Source organism: Elgaria multicarinata, chromosome 7, assembly GCF_023053635.1.
Source record: "Elgaria multicarinata webbii isolate HBS135686 ecotype San Diego chromosome 7, rElgMul1.1.pri, whole genome shotgun sequence".
NCBI classification, from domain to species: Eukaryota; Metazoa; Chordata; class Lepidosauria; order Squamata; family Anguidae; genus Elgaria; species Elgaria multicarinata.
The window spans coordinates 81,295,166-81,319,312 of NC_086177.1; the positions used below are offsets into that span (position 1 = coordinate 81,295,166).

The 24,147-nt window shown below is 38.8% G+C and overlaps 1 protein-coding gene across 5 annotated transcripts in view; it reads left to right on the top strand.

Moving 5' to 3' along the window:
• WWP1 (WW domain containing E3 ubiquitin protein ligase 1) overlaps positions 1 to 24,147 on the top strand; it is a 64,239-nt gene that overhangs the window by 17,941 nt on the left and 22,151 nt on the right. For 2 of the 5 annotated variants that reach the window (XM_063130903.1, XM_063130899.1), the window contains exons 2-10: positions 711 to 801; positions 13,884 to 14,025; positions 14,761 to 14,885; positions 17,412 to 17,549; positions 17,637 to 17,703; positions 19,938 to 20,107; positions 20,510 to 20,852; positions 21,669 to 21,764; positions 23,071 to 23,245. In XM_063130903.1, coding sequence (XP_062986973.1) covers positions 732 to 801; positions 13,884 to 14,025; positions 14,761 to 14,885; positions 17,412 to 17,549; positions 17,637 to 17,703; positions 19,938 to 20,107; positions 20,510 to 20,852; positions 21,669 to 21,764; positions 23,071 to 23,245 — 1,326 coding nt within the window. In that variant the 5' untranslated portion in view covers positions 711 to 731. The remainder of the gene's footprint in view (positions 1 to 710; positions 802 to 13,883; positions 14,026 to 14,760; positions 14,886 to 17,411; positions 17,550 to 17,636; positions 17,704 to 19,937; positions 20,108 to 20,509; positions 20,853 to 21,668; positions 21,765 to 23,070; positions 23,246 to 24,147) is intronic. The other 3 variants (XM_063130901.1, XM_063130900.1, XM_063130902.1) reach the window with 3 other exon arrangements.

A 24,147-nucleotide genomic window follows, 5' to 3' on the forward strand; every position in this document is an offset into this window, starting at 1 on the left:
TTCCTTTCTGTTGTTGAAATTAACATATGAAGTTGATTTATACCAAGTCAGGATTACCTATCTAACCCAATATTGGACTCTGGATGGCACAGCTGTCATCTTGCTGCCCAAGATTCTTTCCTTGGAGCTAAGGGAATGGAACCTGGAACCTCCAAAGCACATGTTCCTCTCTTGAGTTGCAAAGACCATATAGCATTCAGAGAAATTTTGATCCTACAAACTTGCTTTTTACAGATATTACCAGCATAACTTGTATGTCGCAGTGAAAATTGAGAAATGGCTATGAACAGATTTTAATTTACCCAATTTGGAGAGAGAGAAAGTGTTGGAATATTAGCTGTAAGGGCATATTGGGTAAGGAAGAGTATAAATATATGAATACACAGGGTTTGGGAATGATGAGTATTGTTATGGGGCTGGTGAGTGGAGGAGGAACTCTTCAGAATGTTCCATCATCAAAAGTATAGATTCCTTGCTAGTGTTTATCTGACATAGGGATGTGTGGGGCCAGATGGACTGATATATTTGTTTATTGAGGGGGGGGCGGTGGCTAGTAAACATTGGACAAATTTGCAAGGCTGGCTCTGAAGATACAGTAAAATATTTTAGTTTAAATGTGTCTCTAGCATGTATTGAAAATGCTTCTTATTGGAACTAATAATATGGGGTGTATGTATATAATCCTTTTTCCCCCTTCTTTTTTTTAATAGGCTGAAGTTGCAGGCCGTGACATGGCTGCAGCCTCCCCAAGATCTGGAAGCAGTAATAACTATAATGGAAGATTACAAATGCAAGTAACTAGTAAGTAAAAAATCTTCTTCTTATGCACCTAATCATTTATCCTGCCACTGATGAGTGAAAAAAAGTTTCATACTACTCTAGCCATTCACCTATGATGAATAGAAATTGCCTGAAGATGAACAGTGCTGATCTAATTGTACTACTTTGCAGTACATTCCTTGTACCAGTTCTATCTATTTAAAATGGGAAATAGAAATTATAAATATACCATAAAATGAAGTGCTAAATCTATATAAATACTTGCCAGTATGGGCCAAGAAGCGTTTCCAGTATGCAAGTATTCTAATTTATGGCTTTTCTCTGTGTCCCCTCAGAATAGCTCCTTATGAATTTCCCTTTGGTTGTTCTGGTTACATATTTTGGTAAATCTTGTAATCCTAAACAGTGATGTAGAAATATGTTTTTTGTTAATGGACCTTCAGGGCCTAAGAATAAAATTTCTGGTACACTGGTATGTAGTAATAGTAGACATACACACAAAAAGGTTTTAGCCTTAACATGTAGTAATAAGAGCATATATGTGGGGGATGCAGCAAAATGTTGCAGTATGGAATGGTCCTACTCAGCTTTCTAGCTGCTCCCATCCCTCACGGTTTTCTGTTTTTCCTTTCCAACAGTCAGCCAGCATGCCCTGGCTACTGAGCATGTTAATTTCTCATTGACCCAGTATTGGGCAAAAGGCCAGATACTTATTATTATTATTATTATTATTATTATTATTATTATTGGTTGTTCTTAGAGATCCTCACCCCACGTGAGTCTTAATCAAGGGAACTGGAGTATATAAAATATAAGATGCATAGTAAATGATATACACCAAAACAGTTAATATTCAATTTCACATATTTTTAAAACATGTTATGAATTAGCTAATTAAAAGCTTATACTAAATTATTTTAAAAGTGATGTTAAAATTCTCTACACATAAATTCATGAGTTTTATAATCAGACAAAAGAGTTCAAAAACCTGATATATAACATGTGTTTAAAACCACAAGCATTTAAAATGCACGTTTACATATTTTCAGCAAAATCTCTGTATATCATAAATTGATTAGCTAAAACACAGAACATATGAATTGGCTTTAAAATTATCATGAAATTCTCTGGGCATAAATATATAGGTTTTTATATAATTTAGATATCCAATGATGATCAGACAGAGGATTTCATAAACTTACTTACAAACTCTAAAAGAATTTTCAGGAGGATTCCCTTTCCTTATCCAAAGAAGACTAAAAGGTATTCAATCTTTCAAGGCATATGTAGGATGTCAATCATCTGATCTTGACAAAATTAAATTGGTCTTAATTGTATTCCTTTTCTCAATCTCAGTTCGTAAAACTAGAGTGATGAAAACCCTGCTAAGACTCACTACCCTCAATGATAGGATTCCTGTTAAGAGTCACTGGCCTTAAGATTATAATAGGATCGATTTCACAATATATAGTTTCCATTTCAGAGTACCAAACTTATAGCAATTATAACTGCACTTATTATTCCAAGGGTTCTGAAGTGCAAACATGCCAAGAAAGAGATAATCAGTGTTGTCATTTAATCCTGAAGGGGTAAACTTCGTATGAAATACTGACTTTGACTGTTGAGATCCAATAAGAACAACATCATACATGTGTGTTTGCAGTATACACAATGCCCACAGGTTTGTTGTCTTTAGGTGGAATAATACCTAATAAGGTTAGTGTATATATAAAGTAAGGAATAATTTATTTTGGGCCATAGAGCAGATTGCTCTGAAGAAGAGGAAAGAGCTTTGTAGGAAGTAACTACTTAGAAAAGAAGCAATGTGGATTTTAGGGTTGGTACTTAGCCTTGGTATTAGGATTAAATAATAACACTGACTCACTCTCTCTCTCTCTCTCTCTCTCTCTCTCTCTTGGAATAGATTGGGCAATGTACCTATGCATGTCTGCACTTTAAAACACTTGGAATGATAAGTACAGGAATCCTATCATTGAGGGTAGTGAGTCTTAGCAGGGTTTCCATCAGTTTAATTTTAAGAATTGAGATTGAGAAAAGGAATACAAGCCCAATTTAATTTGGTTAAGATCAGGTGATTAACAGATATCCTACATATGCCTTGAAAGACTGAATACCTTTTAGTCTTCTTTGGATAAGGAAAGGGAATCCTCCTGAAAATTCTTTTAGAGTTTGTAAGTAAGTTTATATGAAATCCTCTGTCTGATCATCATTGGATATCTAAATTATATAAAAACCTATATATTTATGCCCAGAGAATTTCATGATAATTTTAAAGCCAATTCATATGTTCTGTGTTTTTACCTACGGTAATCAATTTATGATATACAGAGATTTTGCTGAAAATATGTAAATGTGCATTTTAAATGCTTGTGGTTTTAAACATGTTATTTATCAGGTTTTTGAACTCTTTTGTCCGATTATAAAACTCATGAATTTATGTGTAGAAAATTTTAACATCACCTTTAAAATAATTTAGTATACGTTTTTAATTAGCTAATTCATAACTTGTTTTAGAAATATGTGAAATTGAATATTAAATGTTTTGGTGTATTTTTCATATATCATTTACTATGCATCTTATATTTTATATTCTCCAGTTCCCTTGATAAAGACTCTAATTGAAATGCTTTGGGAACACAACTAGTGTTGCTGTCTCTTGTTTGATTTTTGATCCTACTCCCCACCCCTTAGGTTTTCTGGACCTTACAAACCTCACAGTTTCTCCAAGCCTGCTAATACTTCTCTCTTATTTAATGATAGTGCCATTTTGGCTACACAGGGAGCAGCATCCAGAGGTTTGGATTTCTCTCTCTCTCTCTCTCTCTCTCTCTCTCTCTCTATCTGTGTGTGTGTGTGTGTGTGTGTGTATGTGTGTGTGTAAGTATAGATATGACTGATTGTTTAGCCACTATTTGTAACAAATACCTAGAAGTATTAAACCAGAAATGTTTAAAGACTGGAACACCCAGTATGTTAAGTAACATAAGGAACTGATTTTACTTTCATGATGGGTGGGGAACTTCTGGCCCAAAAGCCAGAAACAGCCTTTCAAGCTTTTTGTTGGTTTGTTGGCCTCTCAAGCCCCACTCAGTTTCCTGGCCCCATCTCCTGCAGCCCAGTTTTCCTTGCTTCTTAGCTGTGGATCAGCTGAGCAGCAAGTGAGGAAGATTACTCTGGGGAGGTTTGCGAACAACAAGTTCAATCGCAGTTTTTAAAGCTCAGCTAAAAACTTTTCTTTTTTCTAAAGCTTTTAAAACTTGATTTTGATCTGACTTTTATACTGTTGGTTTTACTCTACCCTGTGCCTGTTTGGTGCATTCTCTTCCCCTTCTTATTGTTTTATTATGATTTTATTAGAATGTAAACCTATGTGGCAGGGTTTTGCTATTTTATTGTTTTACTCTGTACAGCACCATGTACACTGATGGTGCTATATAAATAATAATAATAATAATAATAATCTGCTATTCAGTTAAGAAGTGGGGAAAATGGGGCTGAGAGGCAGAGTGAAGTTGGCGATGGTGGAAGCATTGCCAGCTTAGAACCTCACCCTCAGTACTCTTTGAATATGTATGAATCTGTGGTATATGGGGTTTTGTGAATGGGAATGAATGTATGTGAATGGATGTTTTGTGGCTGTGGCCCCACAAATATTTAGATTTGCCCTTGCAGTCCCCGGATGGTTACTCACAAGGGAACACACTCCTTAGGCTGAAAAATGTTCACCACAGTTGACCTACATGCTCAAAAATAATTCAAAATTGTCTCCTTTGCAAGACAGAATTGATTGTTGAAATTTGATGAGAGTGTAGTGCATAGATGGCACAAGAGTAATTTATGCTTGTTTTGTTATTACCCATTTTATGTTTTCTCTTCTGCTGTGTATACTATTTTTGAGTTTTCAGTAGAATGGATCCCAGCACACACACCCCTTTCAGTCAACTGAGATGGCATGCTGGAAAATAGTGGAGAAAGCTCCATTTACAAAAACATCCCTCATATTGGGAATAATACCAAGTTTCCATTGAGCACCATTGTGTGTATTTAATCATAAAATAGTAGCAATAATTATCTGTATAAATAAAAGGAAGTATTTGTATGTCCTTGATAGACTCAAAAACTGTACATCCAGTTGTTACGAAACTTCTAAGATTGGTTCTACCTGTTATTTGGGGTGGTTTTAGGCATTATAAGAATTTTGGCCACCATATTGAATCAAAAAGGTGGCAAGTAATTTTTTTAAAAATCTGCTTCAATACAATTTGACCAGCCAAACTTCACATTGTGACTTAGCAATGCAGCGAGCAGATCTTAACCATACAATGTTAATGCTTTTCAAGTTTTTAGACAAAAAAAACCCAGAGCCCCATTTTCTGAAAAAACTGTTAAATTATTTATATATGTATGTATAAATAAAAAAAACAAGCACAGTTTGAAGCCTGGGATGATTAGGAGGTGGAGTTATAGGCTTGTCCCTTCCCCTTTGCTGTAGGGCAGCCCTATCTAAGGGGGAATGGCTTTGACAGACCCCCTCCCTCAGGAGGCTATAGTTGTGGAACATGGCAGGGGCCTTGCCTAGTGATCCTAGCAGGTGTGCCTTCGCTTAAGCAAGGTGAACACAATGTGTCCAACTGTTACAGCTGTATCAGTTTGCTTCAAGGCTTCACTGTATCAACCTAAAGGCAATTCCAATCTATGCAAAGCTGGGGTCTGTTTGCTAATAATAATATATTTAACGGCCAACATTCTATCTGAAGCTGTTGAAGGGACTCCCTGAGTTCTACCATCTGATGTGCCATTCTTGAGTAAGAATGCATCCCTGTCAGTACAACACTGCTGTATTGTGTTGTGGGGCTCCTCTGAAGATGGTTTGGACTTTCAGCTGGCTTGAACCTTCAGCTGGTACAGCTGGTTGGCTGCTTGTGGAGACCAAGTGAATGGCAAATATAACACTGATGTCAGTGTTCTTCTGGTTGTTACCTTTAAAATCATGCAAGACTGCTGGTATAAATGCAGCCTAAGATGGAAGCAATCCCACAAGTCTTTTAAAGGTATTGATTTCCTTTGCTGGATTGCAACCATAGTGTATTTTAATGCTGCTTGTAGGCTGATGCTTCACAAAAATAAACAATATGTCATGTTTCTTTATGTTAATAACAATAGTCATCAAATTTTCCGGTGTACTAAACTGCCAAATTGTGTTGCCTACTTTAGTTTGTTATCATTTCTCCAAATTTATCTTTCTATCGCCTGAACAATAACTTAAACAAAGGGCAGGATATCTTGTATTCCTTTTGTTTGTGTTTTTTGAGGGGTTTCTTTTCATTGATATGAAATATGAATCTTAGCTTGAGATCTTGCATCTATTTGTATGCAAACTCAGGTCTGGAAATGTTCTGAATGGGGTTACACTCCTTCTGAAGGAGCAAGTCCATAGTTTGGGGGTTCTCCTAGATTCATTCTTGCCACTGGAAGCCCAGGTGGCCCGGAGTGCCCATTGGTACGCCAACTATACCCATTCCTGCAATGCTGTCTATATGGGGGCTATTCATGTGTGTGGTTTATAAGCTGCAGCTGATGCAGAATGCTGCAGCTGGGGTGCTCACTGGGACATGTAGCTATGTTCACATAACACTTGTGTTAAAAGAACTGCACTGGCTGTCTATTAGCTACCGAACCACGTACAATGTTAAGGTATTATCCTATAAAACCCTGTTGTGTTTTCTACAGTCTGTCTAGTTTGAGTGTGTGTTGCAGAATACACCCCCCCCCAAAAAAACCTCATGTATAAGCACCACACATTTTTTATCAGTAAAGGTTTATTATTACATCATGAGGTATGCAGTAGGTGCTGCTGTGGCCGTGTTGGGAGAGGGAGCAGAAGGAGGGGGAGGAATGGGGTGCATGGGGCAGTGGCAGCCCCTCCTCCTGAATGGTTTGAGGGGGATTTTTTTATATATATATAAAGTCCTAAGAATCAAGGGATGAAGGGAACTGTTTTAAACTAAAGCCCTACTTAAGAGCTACCAGCTTGCCAAGTTTCATCTCTTTATCTTTAAAAATGACAGATTATGCATTTTTGTTAATTCCCATTGATGATAATAGTGCGGTTCTCCAAAAAGGAGCAGTTTTCCAACAAGTAATCTGGCGGTGTGGTGAGATGCCCCCCCCTCCAAAAATCTGAGCAGTCAACTTGCTCATTGGTGTTCCGCCCCAAATTTTGAGGTGGAGAAGAATCACACTGCCCCCCCTAATGTTCATACATGAAAAGCCCTCCCTCCTCCCACACTTAAATTATCAGAATGTTTGGTGTTCACTATCTTCTCTTGCTCTGGCAATGTTTCTGCTCTATTATCAATAAAATGACATCTTGAAATATGTTTTTGCTGGATTTTGTAGCAAATATTTTATGCCAGAAATACTGTGGTACAATTAAGAATTGACACTTAGTTGCATATTTCTGTTTATAGCATTCATTCACTTGCACATTTAATATCCAGAAGGATAAAATAAGATCTTTATTGGTGCTGAAGTGGTAGATCTTCTTAAAAAGACCAGTATAGTCTCATAAATTGCTTCCTTCTATACACAGAACTATGCAACTGTGATAATAACAGTTCATTTTGTTTTCTGAAGCTTTGGATATTTTCTCATTGGCTATAATGTGAAAATCAACAAACGCCTATAACTTAAAACAATTTTTGGCAAGCTTTTTTGTGCTAGGTGACTTAAATTTTTTGATGAACCTTCTCTGTAGTCTTGGATATATATTTGAAGAAAGAATTTTTCATTATTTGATGTAAAATTGCAAGTGTTGTGATTGGAGAGTAGTGGTAAAGTCATAACCTGATTGGAAGTTAGAGATGTTAGTCACAATACTTCATCCCCTCTGTTTTCTACCCCTGCCCCACAGCCTGCCCTTTCTTATAGAACGCTTGTGGGAGGTTCAAAAAAGTATCAAAACAGGCTTTTAAAAAATAGTAAAAGAAAAACCAAAACAGGCCAGAAGCTTCAGGATTGCTTTGGGTTTGGACTACTTTGGATTATTTTGTTTTGGGGGTGGTCTGAATAGCTCCGAAGTCGGTCATTTCGCCTCACATTCATGCTTTGTCCCAAAGCAAATGCGCAGTCCTAATAGATACATATGCTGGGAATAGAGCTGCAGAAAACTGTAGTACTAGCAGAATGATTTGTTGTTGTTTTTACAAGAAACCAATTTTCTAGTTCTAGCTGTCATGTTTATAGTATCTCTGGATGCTTTTTTTCTCCAGTATCATAGGCATACAAAATTGTAGGTTGTACCTTTCAAAGGCTTCACTTGAGAACACTGAGAAGGAAGAAACATGAGTACTTCCAAAAAGTTACAGTTACCTGGCAGTTGTAAGACTAAAGATCTATGATTTCTAGTTCTCTAGGTTTTTTGTTACTTCAAAGTGCAGTAAATGGAGCTGTTTGCATAACACAACAGTCCACCATCAATTATTTAACCCACTGCGAGGCTACTGTGCATGTGGCTGCCATTTTGAATGTCACTCAGGGGTTGTCATATTGTGTGAGCATGGGTTATGCAAGGTTTATTTAATCCTCATGTAACCCACACTGCTGAGTTTGCATGACATGACAATCCCTGCACGGGGGTTGCGTATGAAATATGGCACCTGTGGGTGCCACAGTTTCTGGTGTATGTTGTCTAAACCCAGTCAATGTCTGTAGCTATGTTGCTATAGGAACGTTTTTATAAAACATTCCATACTGGAAGGCTGTTAAAGAGGGGGAAGACTACCTTGAATGAGAGAAGAACTTAGCCACTGAACAGTAGGTTAAAATTATGTGCTTCTTGCTGCTGTAGTGTGAAGGACAATTTCAAGAAGGCTTCGGTTTACCTGCTCAGTCCTTATTCTTGTCCAACTTCTTCAGGAGCCTCCTTCTGGCTTAGCTAAAATGCAATATTTCTCAGCATAGAATCAATTATTATGTTGTAGAATAGAATATTGAAACACTCCCATGCACCTTTAAGAAGTGTAATATCGTCTTATGTCTAATTGTGTTGAAGGGTGGATATAATGGAGGGAACAAAAAGCAATATGATTAATTACCTACAGTTATTTCTCACATTGTTTTCCCCTCTCACATTCTTAAGATGTATGTTGCAAAATATTAGAACATTCTCCAAGACTTGTATATTTATTTATTATTACATTTATATCCTGCCTTTTCCCCCTTCTTACAAGTAATCCAAGGTGGCTTACATGGTAGTTCTCCTTTCCATTTTCTCCTGTGGTAGCTTAGGTTGCGAGTAAGCAATTTGCTCAAAAGTCACCCAGTGCGATTCATGGCCAAGTGAGGAGTAGAACCGGGATCTCCAAAGTCCCAATCCAACATCATAACCTCTACACTGTACTGGTTATATTTTAACCTTGATATTTCAGTGGTCAGATGCATGTCTGTGGCTAGCAAGTGTTCTAAAAGTTAGTGTCCACTAACTGTGTTTACATTCTGCTTTTAAATGCTTATATACTAGAGAGATGAGAATCTGTGGTAAATTTCTTGCTGCTTTTCTGTTTAAAACATGTAGAGAAAAGGTTAGCACCCAAGAAAATGCATAGAAAACAGGATTAAACATTCAAGTGCGCAGAAAGTGCAAGGATATCTTTTCTGAAATGAACATGTTTCAAGCTTACGTGAGGTGCTTCTGGAAAACTCTAAAGGATGTAATCATTCATTGGGCCTGTTCAGGGCCTGTGGTTCTCTGCAAAACTGTGGTTCTCTGTGGTTAGCACTAACCACAAGCCTTGCTGTCGCACACAACACTTTAAGTGATGGTTAGTGATACTAACCCTACTGCAGACAGCCCAACTAAGGTTAGAGTGACAGGGTTTAACAAAACACATTGCACACAACACCTTAAAGCCTGCTGCTTAACTAAAAGCATTAACCTGCAGGATTTAAGATGTCTTTTGAACAGGTCCACTGTGTTTCCCCACCCCTGAATTTCATTTTAATTATCAGTGCCTTGGGTTCTAAGATGAGTTGAGTTGTGGAAGTTTACATGAGTACTTCATAAGAACAAAAGAAGTGCCATGCTGGATCAGATCAAGGGTCCATCTAGTCCAGCACTCTGTTCACACAGTGGCCAACCAGCCTTCAGCCAGGGATGCACAAGCAGGACATGGTGCAACAGCACCCTCCCCCCCCATGTTCCCCAGCAACTGGTCCTATCCCATCCTCTCCTTTGTGCACCCCAGCCCCGAAAAAGAGTCTGGGGGTCATCATGAACAGTATGGAATAGGGTGTGGAGGGCTGCTGGGAAAAGGGAAGGCCAAAATATCCACCTAGTTTTGGGCAGTTCTGCCCATGCTAAGTCCCACATTGTTCAGGCCCCCAGACTCCCCAGAGAGACTTTCCAAGAAGGAAGGGAAGGGGAAATTTGTGAACTTCCTTAAGTTAAATTGTTGAGAATCCAAGCCAATTTTTTATTCTTTTGTGACTAAATGCTTTAAAATATAAATGGTAAGTTTTGAATAGATGCCAAACTGTGGCTTTCACCATGGGTTATATCCAAAGATGCCGTTCCCCATGCAGAACGTTTTGTTTGTGGAAGCTGTCTTTTGTTCATTGAAAGGGCTTTTTTCACCTAATCCTGAGTATTGTGCTTGAAAAGTGAAAACAAATTCAAAAATATTTTACTACTTTTGCAAGAACTTGTATACCAAAACCTGTTATATCATTACATCAACTTTTACACATCTTTTACACGATCTTCCTTCTGCTCACAGAAGAGAACAGAGTTCTTTAGGGTGCAATCCTGTACCTGTTTAGACAGAAATAAGTCCTATAACTCACAGTATACCCCAGGCAGTATGGATAGTTAGGGCCTCAGAGTTGTAGGACTTATAGCTGTCTAAACATGGATAGAGTTGTTTCCTTAGATACAACTTGGTGTATGGTGGTTTGGTTTTTTTGGCTTCTAAGAACTTTGGATTGAAAGTAATTGAGAAATTGCATTTAGAGTTTTCCTGAGGAACATGAAAGCTAGAAGAATGAGCATGCTGGATGGTTTTTGTAGAAAATGTTCTGTACCTTTTGATTTTTAACTTTTTTGAATTTAAGCTTCTCTACAAAGAACAAAAGAGCTCAAGTAGGGGAAAGAGACAAGTAGAACAGCCTTTAGAAGCTTTCAGTTAAAACAGCCTTCCCCAACCTGGTATCCTCCATACATTTGGGACGACAACTCTCAAAATTCCTGAGCGTTAACCATGCTGGCTGGAGTTGATAGGAATTGACATCCAAAACATCTGAAGGGCACCAGGTTGAGGAAGGCTGAGTTAAAGGATTGCTTGTGAATTACATACAGAAAGCTGAGATAATAAGCAGATAAAACTCTTTCCCGTACGCAAAATTAAATATTTTCACTGACCAAATATGGCAAAATATTAGTCTGTTGGGCTTCATTAAGTAAATTGAATGTAGCTTGTTTTCAAAAGAAAAAAAAGCTGTTGAATTCGGTTTTTCTGGCTTGATTAAAGAAAGTGTTGTACTAAAGTGCTGCTCTCGTTGGGGTGATCTTCCTAGGGTGACTATATTTTGGAAACCAAAAAGGAGGACAACAAGGCCAGACCCCCAAGGGGGCGTGCCCACCATATGGCTGGCCCCCAAGGGGGCATGCCCACCCAAACATGGCCAGCCTCTAAGGGGGCATGCCCACCCAAACATGGCCTTGGTCACATGTCTGATTTCACAGCGCACAAGACAAACCTGTTCTACATAACATCTTAATATTAAAATCACTGAAATAGGATTGCAGCTTCTTCACATCTGATCACCTTACTCTAGCAAGTGCAAGTCCCTCCTGTCAAGGAGAACTAGGCACTCTCCAGAACCTGGGCTCGTGGATCATGCAACCAGCAGGTGCTCTCCAGAAAAATGCTTTCAAAGCCTAGGAGATCCAGACACACTCAGACAAGACAAGACAAGCCACACTGTGCACTCACTTATTATCTTGCTGAGACAGAACAATTCTGGGACAAGACAATACTTTGCAATTGACCAGACATAATAGTCATAAACAAGAAAAACACACCTAGCAATACCTAATGACAAAAATGTTGCAGAAGAGGAAGAGGAAAAGAGAGAAAAAACATACACCAAATGGCTATGGAAATTAAAGAACTGTGGCAGCAGGAAAAAGTTACAATTATTGTGTTAGTCACATCAGTCACCAGGATCACATCATATATATTTTTACAGAAAACCTTGAGAAACTGGGCCTGCCAAAATACGTCCACACCAACATCCAGAAAGCAGTCATACTTAAAACATCTTTTAAGAAGCATGAACAATTATCAGCAATTGTTACAAAATATACATCACGTCAATTATATCAAAGCAAATTGGAGAAGAAGGTCTATGGGACACAAATGCATTATTAAAAAATGAATTACTGTCTTCTAGCACCAGCTAGAGACCCACTTCTTCCTTTGCACTACAGAGCAAGTAGGCACAAACAATTCAAGCAACCACATACCACAGAGGATGGCTAAAAACATCACAATCAATAAGCATTAAAATCAGTAGAGGCTAAAAAGAGGCATCAGAAAAGAATTAAAAGTATAAAGACAAAACTACTGAAAACAGCATAACAGCAGAGGCCTGAGAAAATAAAAAATACTTTGCTTGGTGCCCAAAAGATAATGAAGTAGGTGCCAGCCAGACCTCTCTGTGGACAGTATTCCACAACGGGACTACTACTGAAAAGCCCACTTCCAAGTAGCCCCGCACCACACCATGGCATAGGAGGGCACATTGAACAGGACCTCCAATAACTATCAAAGTGCTCAGGGAGGATTATATGGGAAGTAAGATTTACTTCTGAGAAAGCAAGCATAGGGTTGTGCTGTGTGCCCCAAAAAGAGTCCAAGAAACCTATATCCAAGAGGTCCATGTACCCAAGCACTGCAAATCAATTTTCAACTGAAAGGAGTTCCGAAAGCAGTTTGTGAGGTTTGCTATTAAAAGGAGGAAAAGTCAAAGTCCTTACTCTATGTCTGACATTCAAAGAATTGCTCAGTCAGTTCCACATGCCCAAGGAGGCACTGCACATGTTTCTCAAACAGCCACACACCATGTTGCATGTTTCACATAGGTAAACAAAAGCCCATTCACCATTTTTGTTTCCATGGGTAATTCTCCCCCCCTTTCTTTTTGCTGGGACTTTTAAAAAGGGGCTGCACAAGAAAAAGACTAGCCTTCTCAAAATAGCTGTTGATTCAAGCCTACTAAACTGATTTTTAAAAAAAATCAGAAGGGAAAAAGAAGAGCCCCCCCCCCCAAACCCTAGCACTGCATTGTCACTTTACCTGATCTCAATGAAGCAAATGAGGCTGGGCAGGGCTCGTCCAGGCCAAATGCCACCACGCCTGCCTCTATGCCCATCTATCTGGCTGCTGCACCCAGCTGTCGCATCGCCCTGCGTGGCTTTCACATGTGGCCTGGCCATCCCATCGCGCGCCTGGTGTGTCTGGTGCGGCCTTCATGCCTGGTGCGGCCCTCATGCCAAGTGTGTCCCTCGTGCCTGGCACGGCCTTCACACCCAGCGTGTCTCTCGTGCCCTGCGCGGCCATCCCATTGCGCCCGGCGTGGCCCTAGAACCTGGCGCACTGTAGTGCACAGGAGGAGGGTAGAGCATCACTGGGGGCTGGAAGACCCATTCTCGGAGAACGGGTCTCCCAGCTCCTCCCTGCCAGTGATGCAGGCCTGGGCCAGGACTGTGATTTTCCCAGACATTTGGGGGGGATTTTGAAATCTCCCCCCGGATCTATCTCGGGGGCAGAATTTCTGGACATGTCTGGGAAAATCCAGGGGTATGGTCAGCCTCGATCTTCCAACCTTCTTTTTGTATCTGTGTGTAGGCCTTCTGTGGCTGTATTTTAGAGTTGAACTGGGTAGCTACATTTTTCAACTGAAACTAGAAAAGCAAAAATAGTTTTTTTATTCATCATTGTCGAATTGATATGTTGATAACTAACTTTGTCAGTTTACAGCATGAAATGTTTTCCAGTAGTTATTAACGTTATTTGTGTTAGTTTCTAGTGCCAAACTGAAAAGAAAAAAGAACTGGTTTGGTGGAACTGCCATCTATACGGAACTAGTAGCAGATAGCGAAGTTAAGAAAACATCTAAATCTAACAGTTCCTCAAATCCAAAATGGGATGAACAGTTGACTGTGTAAGTACATTTCCCCCCCAAATTCTGTTTTATTATATGCAGAATTTCCTGGGTTCATTGAGAATTTGAGGTGGGATAATTGCTCACTGGGAGCCTTTTTCAGTAGGTACAGTGTTGGTGCTCCTCTCTCCATCACAATAACATATTTGGACACAGAAGATTTGAGGTTCTTTACCTGATTAACATATTGGATGGCCATATCTAACAAACATGAGGTTGTGGGAAAGGAATATATACACAACCAGGGCTGATATAATGTATATTTCTAGAGGGGTAGCCATGTTAATCCATCACAGCAAAAACAACAAAGTTTTGTGGCACCTTAAAGGCTAAGAGATTTATTATTGCATAAGGTTTAATGGTCTTAAAGCAGTGGTCTTCAACTAGTCCAGACCCGAGACCCATCTCGGGCTCCTAATCTGTAACATGGGACCCATTTTCACAATTGCCCAACGTGGCAGCTACAGCTTTGCCAGGACCCATCTGGACTGATGTCACAACCCACTTTTGGGTCGTGACCCACAGGTTGAAGACCACTGGACTGCATCCCATTTCACCTGATGCAATCTACAGATAATGTAGATTGAGAACTAAACAAAATTCTTGCTAAATCAAGAGAGTACTCAAATATTTTAGGCCTAGCTGTTCTGCACTTTGAGTGTGATTAAAGAAATGAATTGCAATGTGCTACATATTTCTAATTATGAAAATGAAATGAAATTTGTCTGTCTACAGGAATGTGACTCCACAGACCACTTTGGAATTTAGAGTTTGGAGCCATCATACCTTAAAAGCTGATGCTTTATTAGGAAAAGCCACTGTAGATCTTAGACAAGCTTTGGAAATACATAATAGAAGATGTAAGTTACACGTTTATTTTGATTTCATTAGTTCACCAATTCTTTTTATCTTGATTGTTTTAATAGATAGTTTAAACTGAACTTTATGTCCCAGTTGTAATGTCCTCAGTAGCTATATATAAATGTGTAAGATAGTAATTCCCACTGCACTGGCATATCATCACAAACTGATATTGCTGGCGATATAGGAATGTTAATGTTGATAAAGCATACCCTTTTCCACTGCAAATGCTAATGCATATAAGTAAATCTAAAATGTTTCTTTTGATTTATGCATTACGTAGCAAATGAAATTATGCTTTTAGATAAGTCAGTTTTTTCTGAGTGCATGAGACACTGCTCACTCTTTCCTCTTTAAATGTCAGTTGACATATTGGGATTATCAGAAAGTTGTATTTTGAATCAAGTAAGGGCTAGAAATGTTGGTTCTGCACATTGATTCATTCCCATATGAACTGAGTATAAGTAAAGGATCTTTTAACACAACTATCCCTTCCCACAGTAAACAGCAGAAGTTTGGGCAGTGTACCAGTGATGGCTGGTGACTGTTGGGGCAGAGAGCAGGACAGGTACTCAACATTATTTGAGATTGTTGTGAGATTGTTGGAAGAGGTTAGGAGAAGATCATGCATGGCACTTGGAAGTTGTACTGTCTGCTTTTGCTTAAACCGAGATGGGGAGGTAGTTATAGAGTTATTTGCCTGAGTGCAAACTTTGTGGGAGAAACCAGCTGAGCAGCATAATGCAGGCTGGGCTGAGAGGAAGAACCTCTCACAGAAGAAGGGGTATGATGGAGATCAGATAAGTGCTTGGGCAGATGGATATAACTCCAAGGCACCAGTAGCCTAACATTATACTCGATTTTAAAGATGCTATCTCTCTTGAATGAAATCTCAACTGGTTTAATATGGTAAAGTTTCACTGATTTCTGGGTGTATTCAAATAGTGTCTACACTGATTTGCAGCAGTTCTACAGAGTTTCAGATAGGAGTCCTTCCCAGTTTTTACAGAAAAGCTTCAGAAGAGCTACCACTGTGACATGTATTGTGGATTTAATTAGCATTACTCTGACACTTTGGCTCAAGAATCCATTTCTGTTCTGGAAGACACAGCTGAAAAGCTGCCAGGAACATTAAGGCTGTCAACCATCGCAGAGGCACACAAGCCACAGAATATAGTTGCTTCCTCCTGTGATAGATTAAATGGATAACTGCAGAAACATGCAAATACCTGATTGATTGCTGTGTAGCTGCCCAACCCATGATGGTACCTTGAACTAGCCAATCAAGAGCCCTGGTGGTTAAAATGGTCTTATCCTAAAGTGTCCTCACCTCTTGAATAGATCAGTGAGGTCAAGCGCCACCTCAGCACTTTTGACGACACCTTTTGTTTTGAATATTGTATTACATTGCTCTGTATTGCCCAGTAGACGTAAAATTAATCAAGGGGCAAGGAACATCCTGGAGCCTTCTCATCATTCCCAAAAAGCAAACTATTGTTTTGTTTGTTATGAGCCGTCTTGGAAGCAACTCTGGCTCTTCGTAGTATTTGTTTCTAAGTTCCTTGGAGTTTTGGCAGTCTGTAGTCATTCTTTCTGCTTGGAAATCCCCTCTTGCTGGTGTCATTCAGATGTGAGAATAACCTGGGGTCTGATTTACTTTAATATAGTTCCTCATGGTTCTTTTTGAGCACAATTCTTTGTTTTATTCTGGTGCCAAGCTCATATTTCTGGGCCCTTGCATTTTCTGATTGAATCACCTTTTTGCTGCATTTGCTCAGAGAGATCTGTTATGTTCCACATCCAAAGCCAGTTTCCGTACATGCAGAAATACACATCAGCCAAATTGTGATGGCTCCAGAGTGCCTCCTCCCAAAAGCCTTTTTTTGGGAGCTGCAAAAGCCTCAGGAAATGCATAGGATGTGATGTGAGGAAGGAGTTGGGGAATATTGTGTACAGGCCGTTTGCACGAGCAGGAGCTCTACTCACACAAGCTGTGTCCAGTCAATTTGCAGTGATTCTGCATTTCTACTGCAGCCCTTCCTTGCACAGACAAGGCCTTTCCAAAGGGTCCCCCAACCCTCGAGGGTGGGGGCAGGCACAGGGAGCTGCAGGGGGAGGAAGGGATGGGAATGCCCCACTGCGTGAATAGACTTGGATTCATATAATGTTCGGATACAACCCATAACTGATCAGGTGCATGAAAATGCTTATCTGTCATAAGTGTACACTTAATATTTTCTATGTGTATATTGTGGGGAGTTCATCTCTATACATTGCATTTGTGCAGTCATATGTAGATCCACAACTGTTCTATAATATGTGTAGTAGATACTGTGATGAACTACTATAGCGTCTTCATAATTTGGATAAGTGTTACAGTTTTGTAATCTTAATATTTGGATTGAGTATTCCAAAGACTCTTACAATAAAAAAGTTAATTACTGAATGTCTGTCTTTGAAAATGTATCAACTAATTTGTCCTGTGGCTGGCTCTTCACAATACATGGTTGTTGTTGTTTTAATAGTAGAAAGAGTCAAAGAACAGTTGAAACTCTCACTGGAAAACAAGAGTGGCTTGGTGCAAACAGGAGAACTGATAATAGTGCTTGATGGTTTGGTGCTTGAACCGGAATCCCTTACAAACTGCAGTTCATTAGTAACCAGTAAGTTAACCTGGGAAAATAAAAAATTCTCTTATTAACCCTCAATATAAGAAAATATAAATCTAAATTTTGTTTCTTATTGTTTAGTAGAAGTCCAGCAAAACGGTGATGCTTTACATGAAAACAGAGAAACATCTACAAGAACTTCTTCCAGGTCAGATTTCTGTTCCAAAAAAACTATGGTAACAGTATAATCACCCCACTAAAATATCAAACTGAATTTGCAGAATATAAGGTTGCATTCGAAGGTACAGCTGTGAGAGATGCAGACTATGAGATGCATTACTCTAAGAAAGTGCATTACTTTTGAATGGACATTTACTTTGCAGTGGTGTTTCTGCATGGAGGTATATACCACTGTATGCATGCATTCAGTAAAGTACTAGAGTATTTAAAGCCCTTTCAAGAACTTTCTGAAATAGTTTAAAATATTCCAGGAAGCATTTTAATAGAGGATACGTGGGTCTGCGCTTCCCTAATAAATCCTTTTGTGAAAGCAGGCAGTGGGGATATGTTCTAGAAATTTTTGTGAACTGCCCAGGGAGCTTTGGCTATTGGGTGGTATAAAAATGCAATAAATAATAATAATAATAATAATAATAATAATAATAATAATAATAATAATAATAACTCCTACCTGTTCTGTCTGCCTAAATAAGGCAGCTCAGATATCCCTGTGCCCTGCAAAGAGTAACACAAAGGTATCTGAACTGTAGGATTGTGATGGCTGTTGAAGGAGATTGAAAATACTTTCCAGTCACTTCACCACCCTATGCTGTTCGTTCTGAGTATGCCATCTTTTCCTGCACAATTTACTGTCAGGCATGTTTACACATATCCAGCAGAAAAGTACTCCAGGGGCAGATCCTTGCTGCCACCTGTTCTAGTTGTAAATTATTGGGGATTATCTTGTGATCTGATCCAGCAGCCAAGGGTTAGCACTGGTAATTGCCTTCCCAGCTACAGAGGAGGCTTGGGGGTTGGGTGGGGTGAAGACTGCCTCCTATTTTCTCTGTAGGGAGAAGAAAACCTAATCTTTGCCCAACATGAGTATGTACATCTTTATTCACCACACCCCTTCCCCTGCTATACAGCAGCTGTTTAGTCCTGTAGTGTGAAATACATTATGCTGAAGTACTTTGAAGTAAGGTAACAGATACTGGGTTGCTTCCATTCAGTCTGATCAGCGTCTTCAGTCAGTGTTGACAATACTTGGTTGGATGGACCAATGGTTTGACTCCATATAAGGCTGCTTCCCATGTCCCCATGTTCCTGTGTGTTTGCTATTAAAATAAAACCAGTTTGAGTACCTGGTTGGTCAGAAAATTTATTTTCACTTAGCATTTAATAGTTTCTAGCTTGGATCAGCAACTGATAAAACATAACTTTCTCTCTCTCCCTCCCTCCCCCCCCTCTGTGTGTGTGTGTAAGTAATGGAATCTATTAAACAAGCATCCAAATATTCAGTGGTGGCCAAAATTGTGGACACTTTTTGAAATTTTCATACTTTGCAACTTTGCATGCTTATAGAAAATATTCTGTTTCATGAAATTCAAATGTTTATACATCAATTGAAAGAGAATTTAATGCTGAATTCAATACAAAAACAGAATGCAAATACCTGCAGTACAAAAATGGTTATGCTTACTTTAGTCTAAAAACAAACACAGGTGTGATTGAGTGAAGAAGCAGATTGGAATTGCAAACCCTACTGGCCAATCACAGTCCTTGTTCTGGGGACCAATCACATGGCAGTAGCTGTGATACATCACATTTCAAGTTGGGGAAAGTCAGTTTTGCTGTTTGTTCTGTAACTGAAGCGCAATTGGAGATTGTGTGAATATTTGAAGTATTTCTCAAATTAAAAGTGTACATATGTACATCATAAATAAAGCAATGGCACCAAAGAAAAGAGTTGATTGGTCACCCAGGAAAAGAAGCAGGATTGTTGTATTACGTGAATCAGGTCTTTCAACTGATATATAAACATTTGAGTTTTGTGAAACAGAACATTTTCTCTAAGCATGCAAAATTGCAAAACATGAAAATTTCAAAAAGTGTCCACAATTTTGGCTATCACTGTAAGCTGCAATAAATAAAACATAATTTATGTTTCACAATCTATGCATATGGTGCTTTACAAAGAATGTGAATTAAAAGTATCCCAATTACAAGTGTTTTGGCTTAATTACAATAGGGCAGCCCTCTCCCCCACAAAACCTGGTGCCTTCCAGATGTGTGGCCATGAGGCTGGAGATGATGAGAGTTGTAGTTCCACATATCTGGAGGGCATCAGGTTGGGAAGAATGAAATTGGTGAACAGAGTACAAATAATATGTTACAAATCTAATATTTATGTTTTACAAAATCTCTCTGTGATGTTTCCAGCAGAATAGACAATCAAACACCATCAAGTTCTGTAGTGCAGATCTCATTCCCTATACATGCTGTTAATGGAGATAGTGGGGACAGCACACCATCACCTCCTCATATTGCAACTGGACCCAAAAATACACCAACACCAAAACCACTTACAAGTGAGCCTGACAGCAATACTGGTAAGAAAAACATTGGAAAATGTAGTCCAGTTGTTTTCTTGATGTTTCATTTTTTTTGTTTTTTAAAAGAATTCTGAAATTAACTTTTGATGCCTTGGATGATATTAATGTGACTCAAAGAGCCTAGTATGCAAGCAGAAAGCACTTCTGTGTGTGTATTGACATTTTTTTCTCTGGCATGTATCGAATAATGCACATCTATTTATGCTTAGTCTAGTATAGTTGTACTACATGCTTCTTGTTTTTTAATCAGTTATAGATCTGTAAGGGGATCTCTCCTCTTATCCCATGACTACTATATTTTTAACAGAGTATATGTTCCTTAAGTTTTTTTAAACTGGAGAATGTTACTTTATCTAGTACTTTGTCAATATAAGATGTGCTTTTCTTTCTGCATCCCAGTTAATTACGAATCGTCTGTGATGGAAGCTGATAATCATTCAACCTCTGAAACTCCTATGGATTCTGCAGAAGCATCGTCTGTGTCTGTAGACTTCACTACCACTAATATAGAACCTCCTTTAAGAGCAGAAGCTACTACTAGTAACTCAGAGAGCAGTACAACTACAGCTGCCCCCAATGTATCTGCCGGACTTGAAACTGTTGATTCTACTGATTCAGCATCTTCTAATATACAAACTGATGCAACTACAGAAACAGCAAAACCAAGAGAGTCTTCAAATGTATCTGGGGAAGCTGTAAGGCAACAGCCTGGTAATACCAGCATAGAACCTTTGCCCCCAGGGTATGTGAGGGTTGTTTTCATTAGAAATCTAATAATACCCAAACAGGACATGTTAAACATAGGCATGCAAATTTTATTGGTCTTTAATCTGTAGGATAGGTTAAGCTGCTTCAAAGACATTTCTCATTGGGTTGCATCCAGTCTTAATTTGTTGAACTTAGTTCCCAGTAAATCAGTGGAATTTAAGTTAAATCATAGTTAACTTATCCCACTGATTTTAAAGGGACCTAACTTCAACTAACTTAGCCAGGATACAATAGATTATATATGGTCCAGTGTGTCTTCTAATATGATCAAAATATGGGCAGTGCTATGTAGATTGTTCTTAGTATGGGGACAACTATATCTGAATGCTGTAGCTGTGGATAAGGAAGTTTTTTCCCTGGTTTGTTTCCCTTTCCTCAGCAGGAGCCTTTCCTTGGACTGACCCAGCTGTTTTTGTGAAATGCATTATAGTTTGTTAATAAGCATTTCTCAGATAGCCCATACTACTCTTATGTTTTGTAGGATACCCTTTTCATCAGTCTCTTAATTTATCCTACATGGTTGGGCCAAATGTTTTAGCTAACAATTGAAAGCGTTTGGTCTCAAAATTTTAGCTTGTCATAAATTCTGGAATAATAAGTCTAGAAAACAAAAGAGGAACACTACTTTTGCACAACTATATATATTTTTTGTCTCAGCCTTCAGCATAAAAATGGCAAATACAATATTATTTGAACCTCTTTTAGTGTGGCAATCTGTACATTTCTGCAGATGACAACTTGCAGTAATGTACAGATAAATTGTGTTTAACTTTTTTGTATTTTTTTTAAGATGGGAACAGAGAAAGGATCCTCATGGTAGAACCTATTATGTTGATCACAACACAAGAACTACAACTTGGGAAAGACCTCAGCCTTTGCCACCAGGGTAATAGACAAATTCTATATTGACTGTTTCTTATTGCTTTGCGGTTTGAGTTATGTCATGGAACTTTCTGCCTGATTTATTCTAAAAAAAATAGTTTCAATTGACATATTTAACTTTTTTTTTGAAGCAAAGATAAAGACGTTAACCCAACAATAACAATTTATTTTGTTTAAAAATTCCATAGGCTTTGGCCCTAAAGATAGAATGCTTAAGGAAGGATTTTTTTCTTCCTTTCTTCCCCATGTGGACAGTTATTATTATTATTATTATTATTATTATTATTATCATTATTATTTTTTTATTTATTTATTTATATAGCACCATCAATGTACATGGTGCAATTGCGTCCTCTGGAAAGTGAGGACCCCTCCTAAACAATTTGATAGGGGATGAATGACTGCTGGGGAAGGGAGGAATTGCTGAAAATCATGCAGAGGTCCATCCAACTTGAAGATAATCTCTTTTGCTCCAGGCTCCGTCCCACACTGTTCAGGAAGACACCCCCCCAACCTACCATGAAAGCTTGGGCGGGGGCAAAAAAGAGGCTGGGATAAAAAAACAGCTTTTTGTTAAGCCTCTGTATGCAAACAAGTGACATTTAGCACCTTCTGGCAGTGGTAACAGAAATGAATATGGTTGCTGCAAGCATCCAACTGTGTCTGGAAACAAAGCCCTATGAGGAGAGACTGAAAGAACTGGGCATGTTTAGCCTGGAGAAGCGAAGATTGAGGGGAGACATGATAGCACTCTTCAAATATTTGAAAGGTTGTCACACAGAGGAGGGCCAGGATCTCTTCTCGATCCTCCCAGAGTGCAGGACACGGAATAACGGGCTCAAGTTACAGGAAGCCATATTCCGGCTGGACACCAGGAAAAACTTCCTGACTGTTAGAGCAGTACAACAATGGAACCAGTTACCTAGGGGGTCTTGGGCTCTCCCACACTAGAGGCATTCAAGAGGCAGCTGGGCAACCATCTATCAGGGATGCTTTAAGATGGATTCCTGCATTGATTATGGGGTTGGACTCGATGGCCTTCTATGATTCTATGATATTAGTTTTCTGATTTTTTAATGTTTTTTTTGTAAAACTTATTTTATAGCTTTTTAATATAGGGAAAGAAAAGCACCTGGGAGAATTGCAGCATAATCCTATACATGTCTACTTAGAAGCAAGTCTCATTATTTTCAGTGGGACTTACTCCCAGGTATGCCTGTGTAGGATTCCATCTTTATTTTCCTATAGTAAATTATTTTTTCATTATGTCAGGAAGAAAATAACTCTCAAAGTTGACATTTGTTTCCTAGGTGGGAAAGAAGGGTAGATGATCGTGGAAGAGTTTATTATGTGGACCATAACACGCGGACAACGACGTGGCAGAGACCAACGATGGAATCAGTCAGGAACTTTGAACAATGGCAGTCTCAGCGAAACCAATTGCAGGGAGCTATGCAACAGTTTAACCAACGATACCTCTATTCGGTAAATTTACAAAGTTATGAAATGTTCAAATTCTTTTTCTTTTTTGTTAGATACTTAAAACTACACATTATTGAATTATTATTATTATTATTATTATTATTATTATTATTTATTTATATAGCACCATCTATGAATACAGCTGCATACCAAGATCTTTTGATACCTAGATAGTGGTTGAGCTCAGATGTATTTTGAAACCATGCTATGATTGGCTAAAAAACCATGGCTTGTCTGGCTGCATTTTGACATTTGTCCACAGCTTGATAAACCATCTGATTCTGGTTTATTGTCCTGATATTGTAAAAACATTAAACCAGAATTTCACCGTTTGGATATAAAGGGAAATTCTGGTTTAATGCAATCCATATAACTTCATCTAAACTGGCATGTGAGGAGTGGAGAGGATAGATGAAGGAGGTGCATAGCATTGTTTACGAAAGTTTGGACGGACACGCCCCAGTGTTTTTCACCAAGTTTGCCTGCAAATTATAGTTTGTTTCACGTATAACAAACCAACATCTGAAACCAGAGTGAAACTGGTTTTCAGACCACAGTTTGTGCTAATTCAGGTTTGCTGTTATGTCTGAACTCATGGGAGGAATCTTTAGTTGCAGGGATTCCAAGAGACTCACAGTTGATGGGTTCTTCCTGTCTGTCATTGTAGCTAATGCAGTGGAGGGCTGTGTGGTGTCCTTTGCCTGGCATGCTGTGTGGGTGTGTCTCTGTCACTGTTTGCTCCCCTCAACTTTTATGCTCACTGTGTATAGGATACTGACTAAGTTAAGCTGACTTTGTATTGTTATAATTGTCCCAGGACAGTAAGATTGCCTAGTTTAAATGGTAGAGTTACTTCAGGTATTCATGTAAGAATTTGCATCGTCTGAACAGTCTTCAAGGGCAGC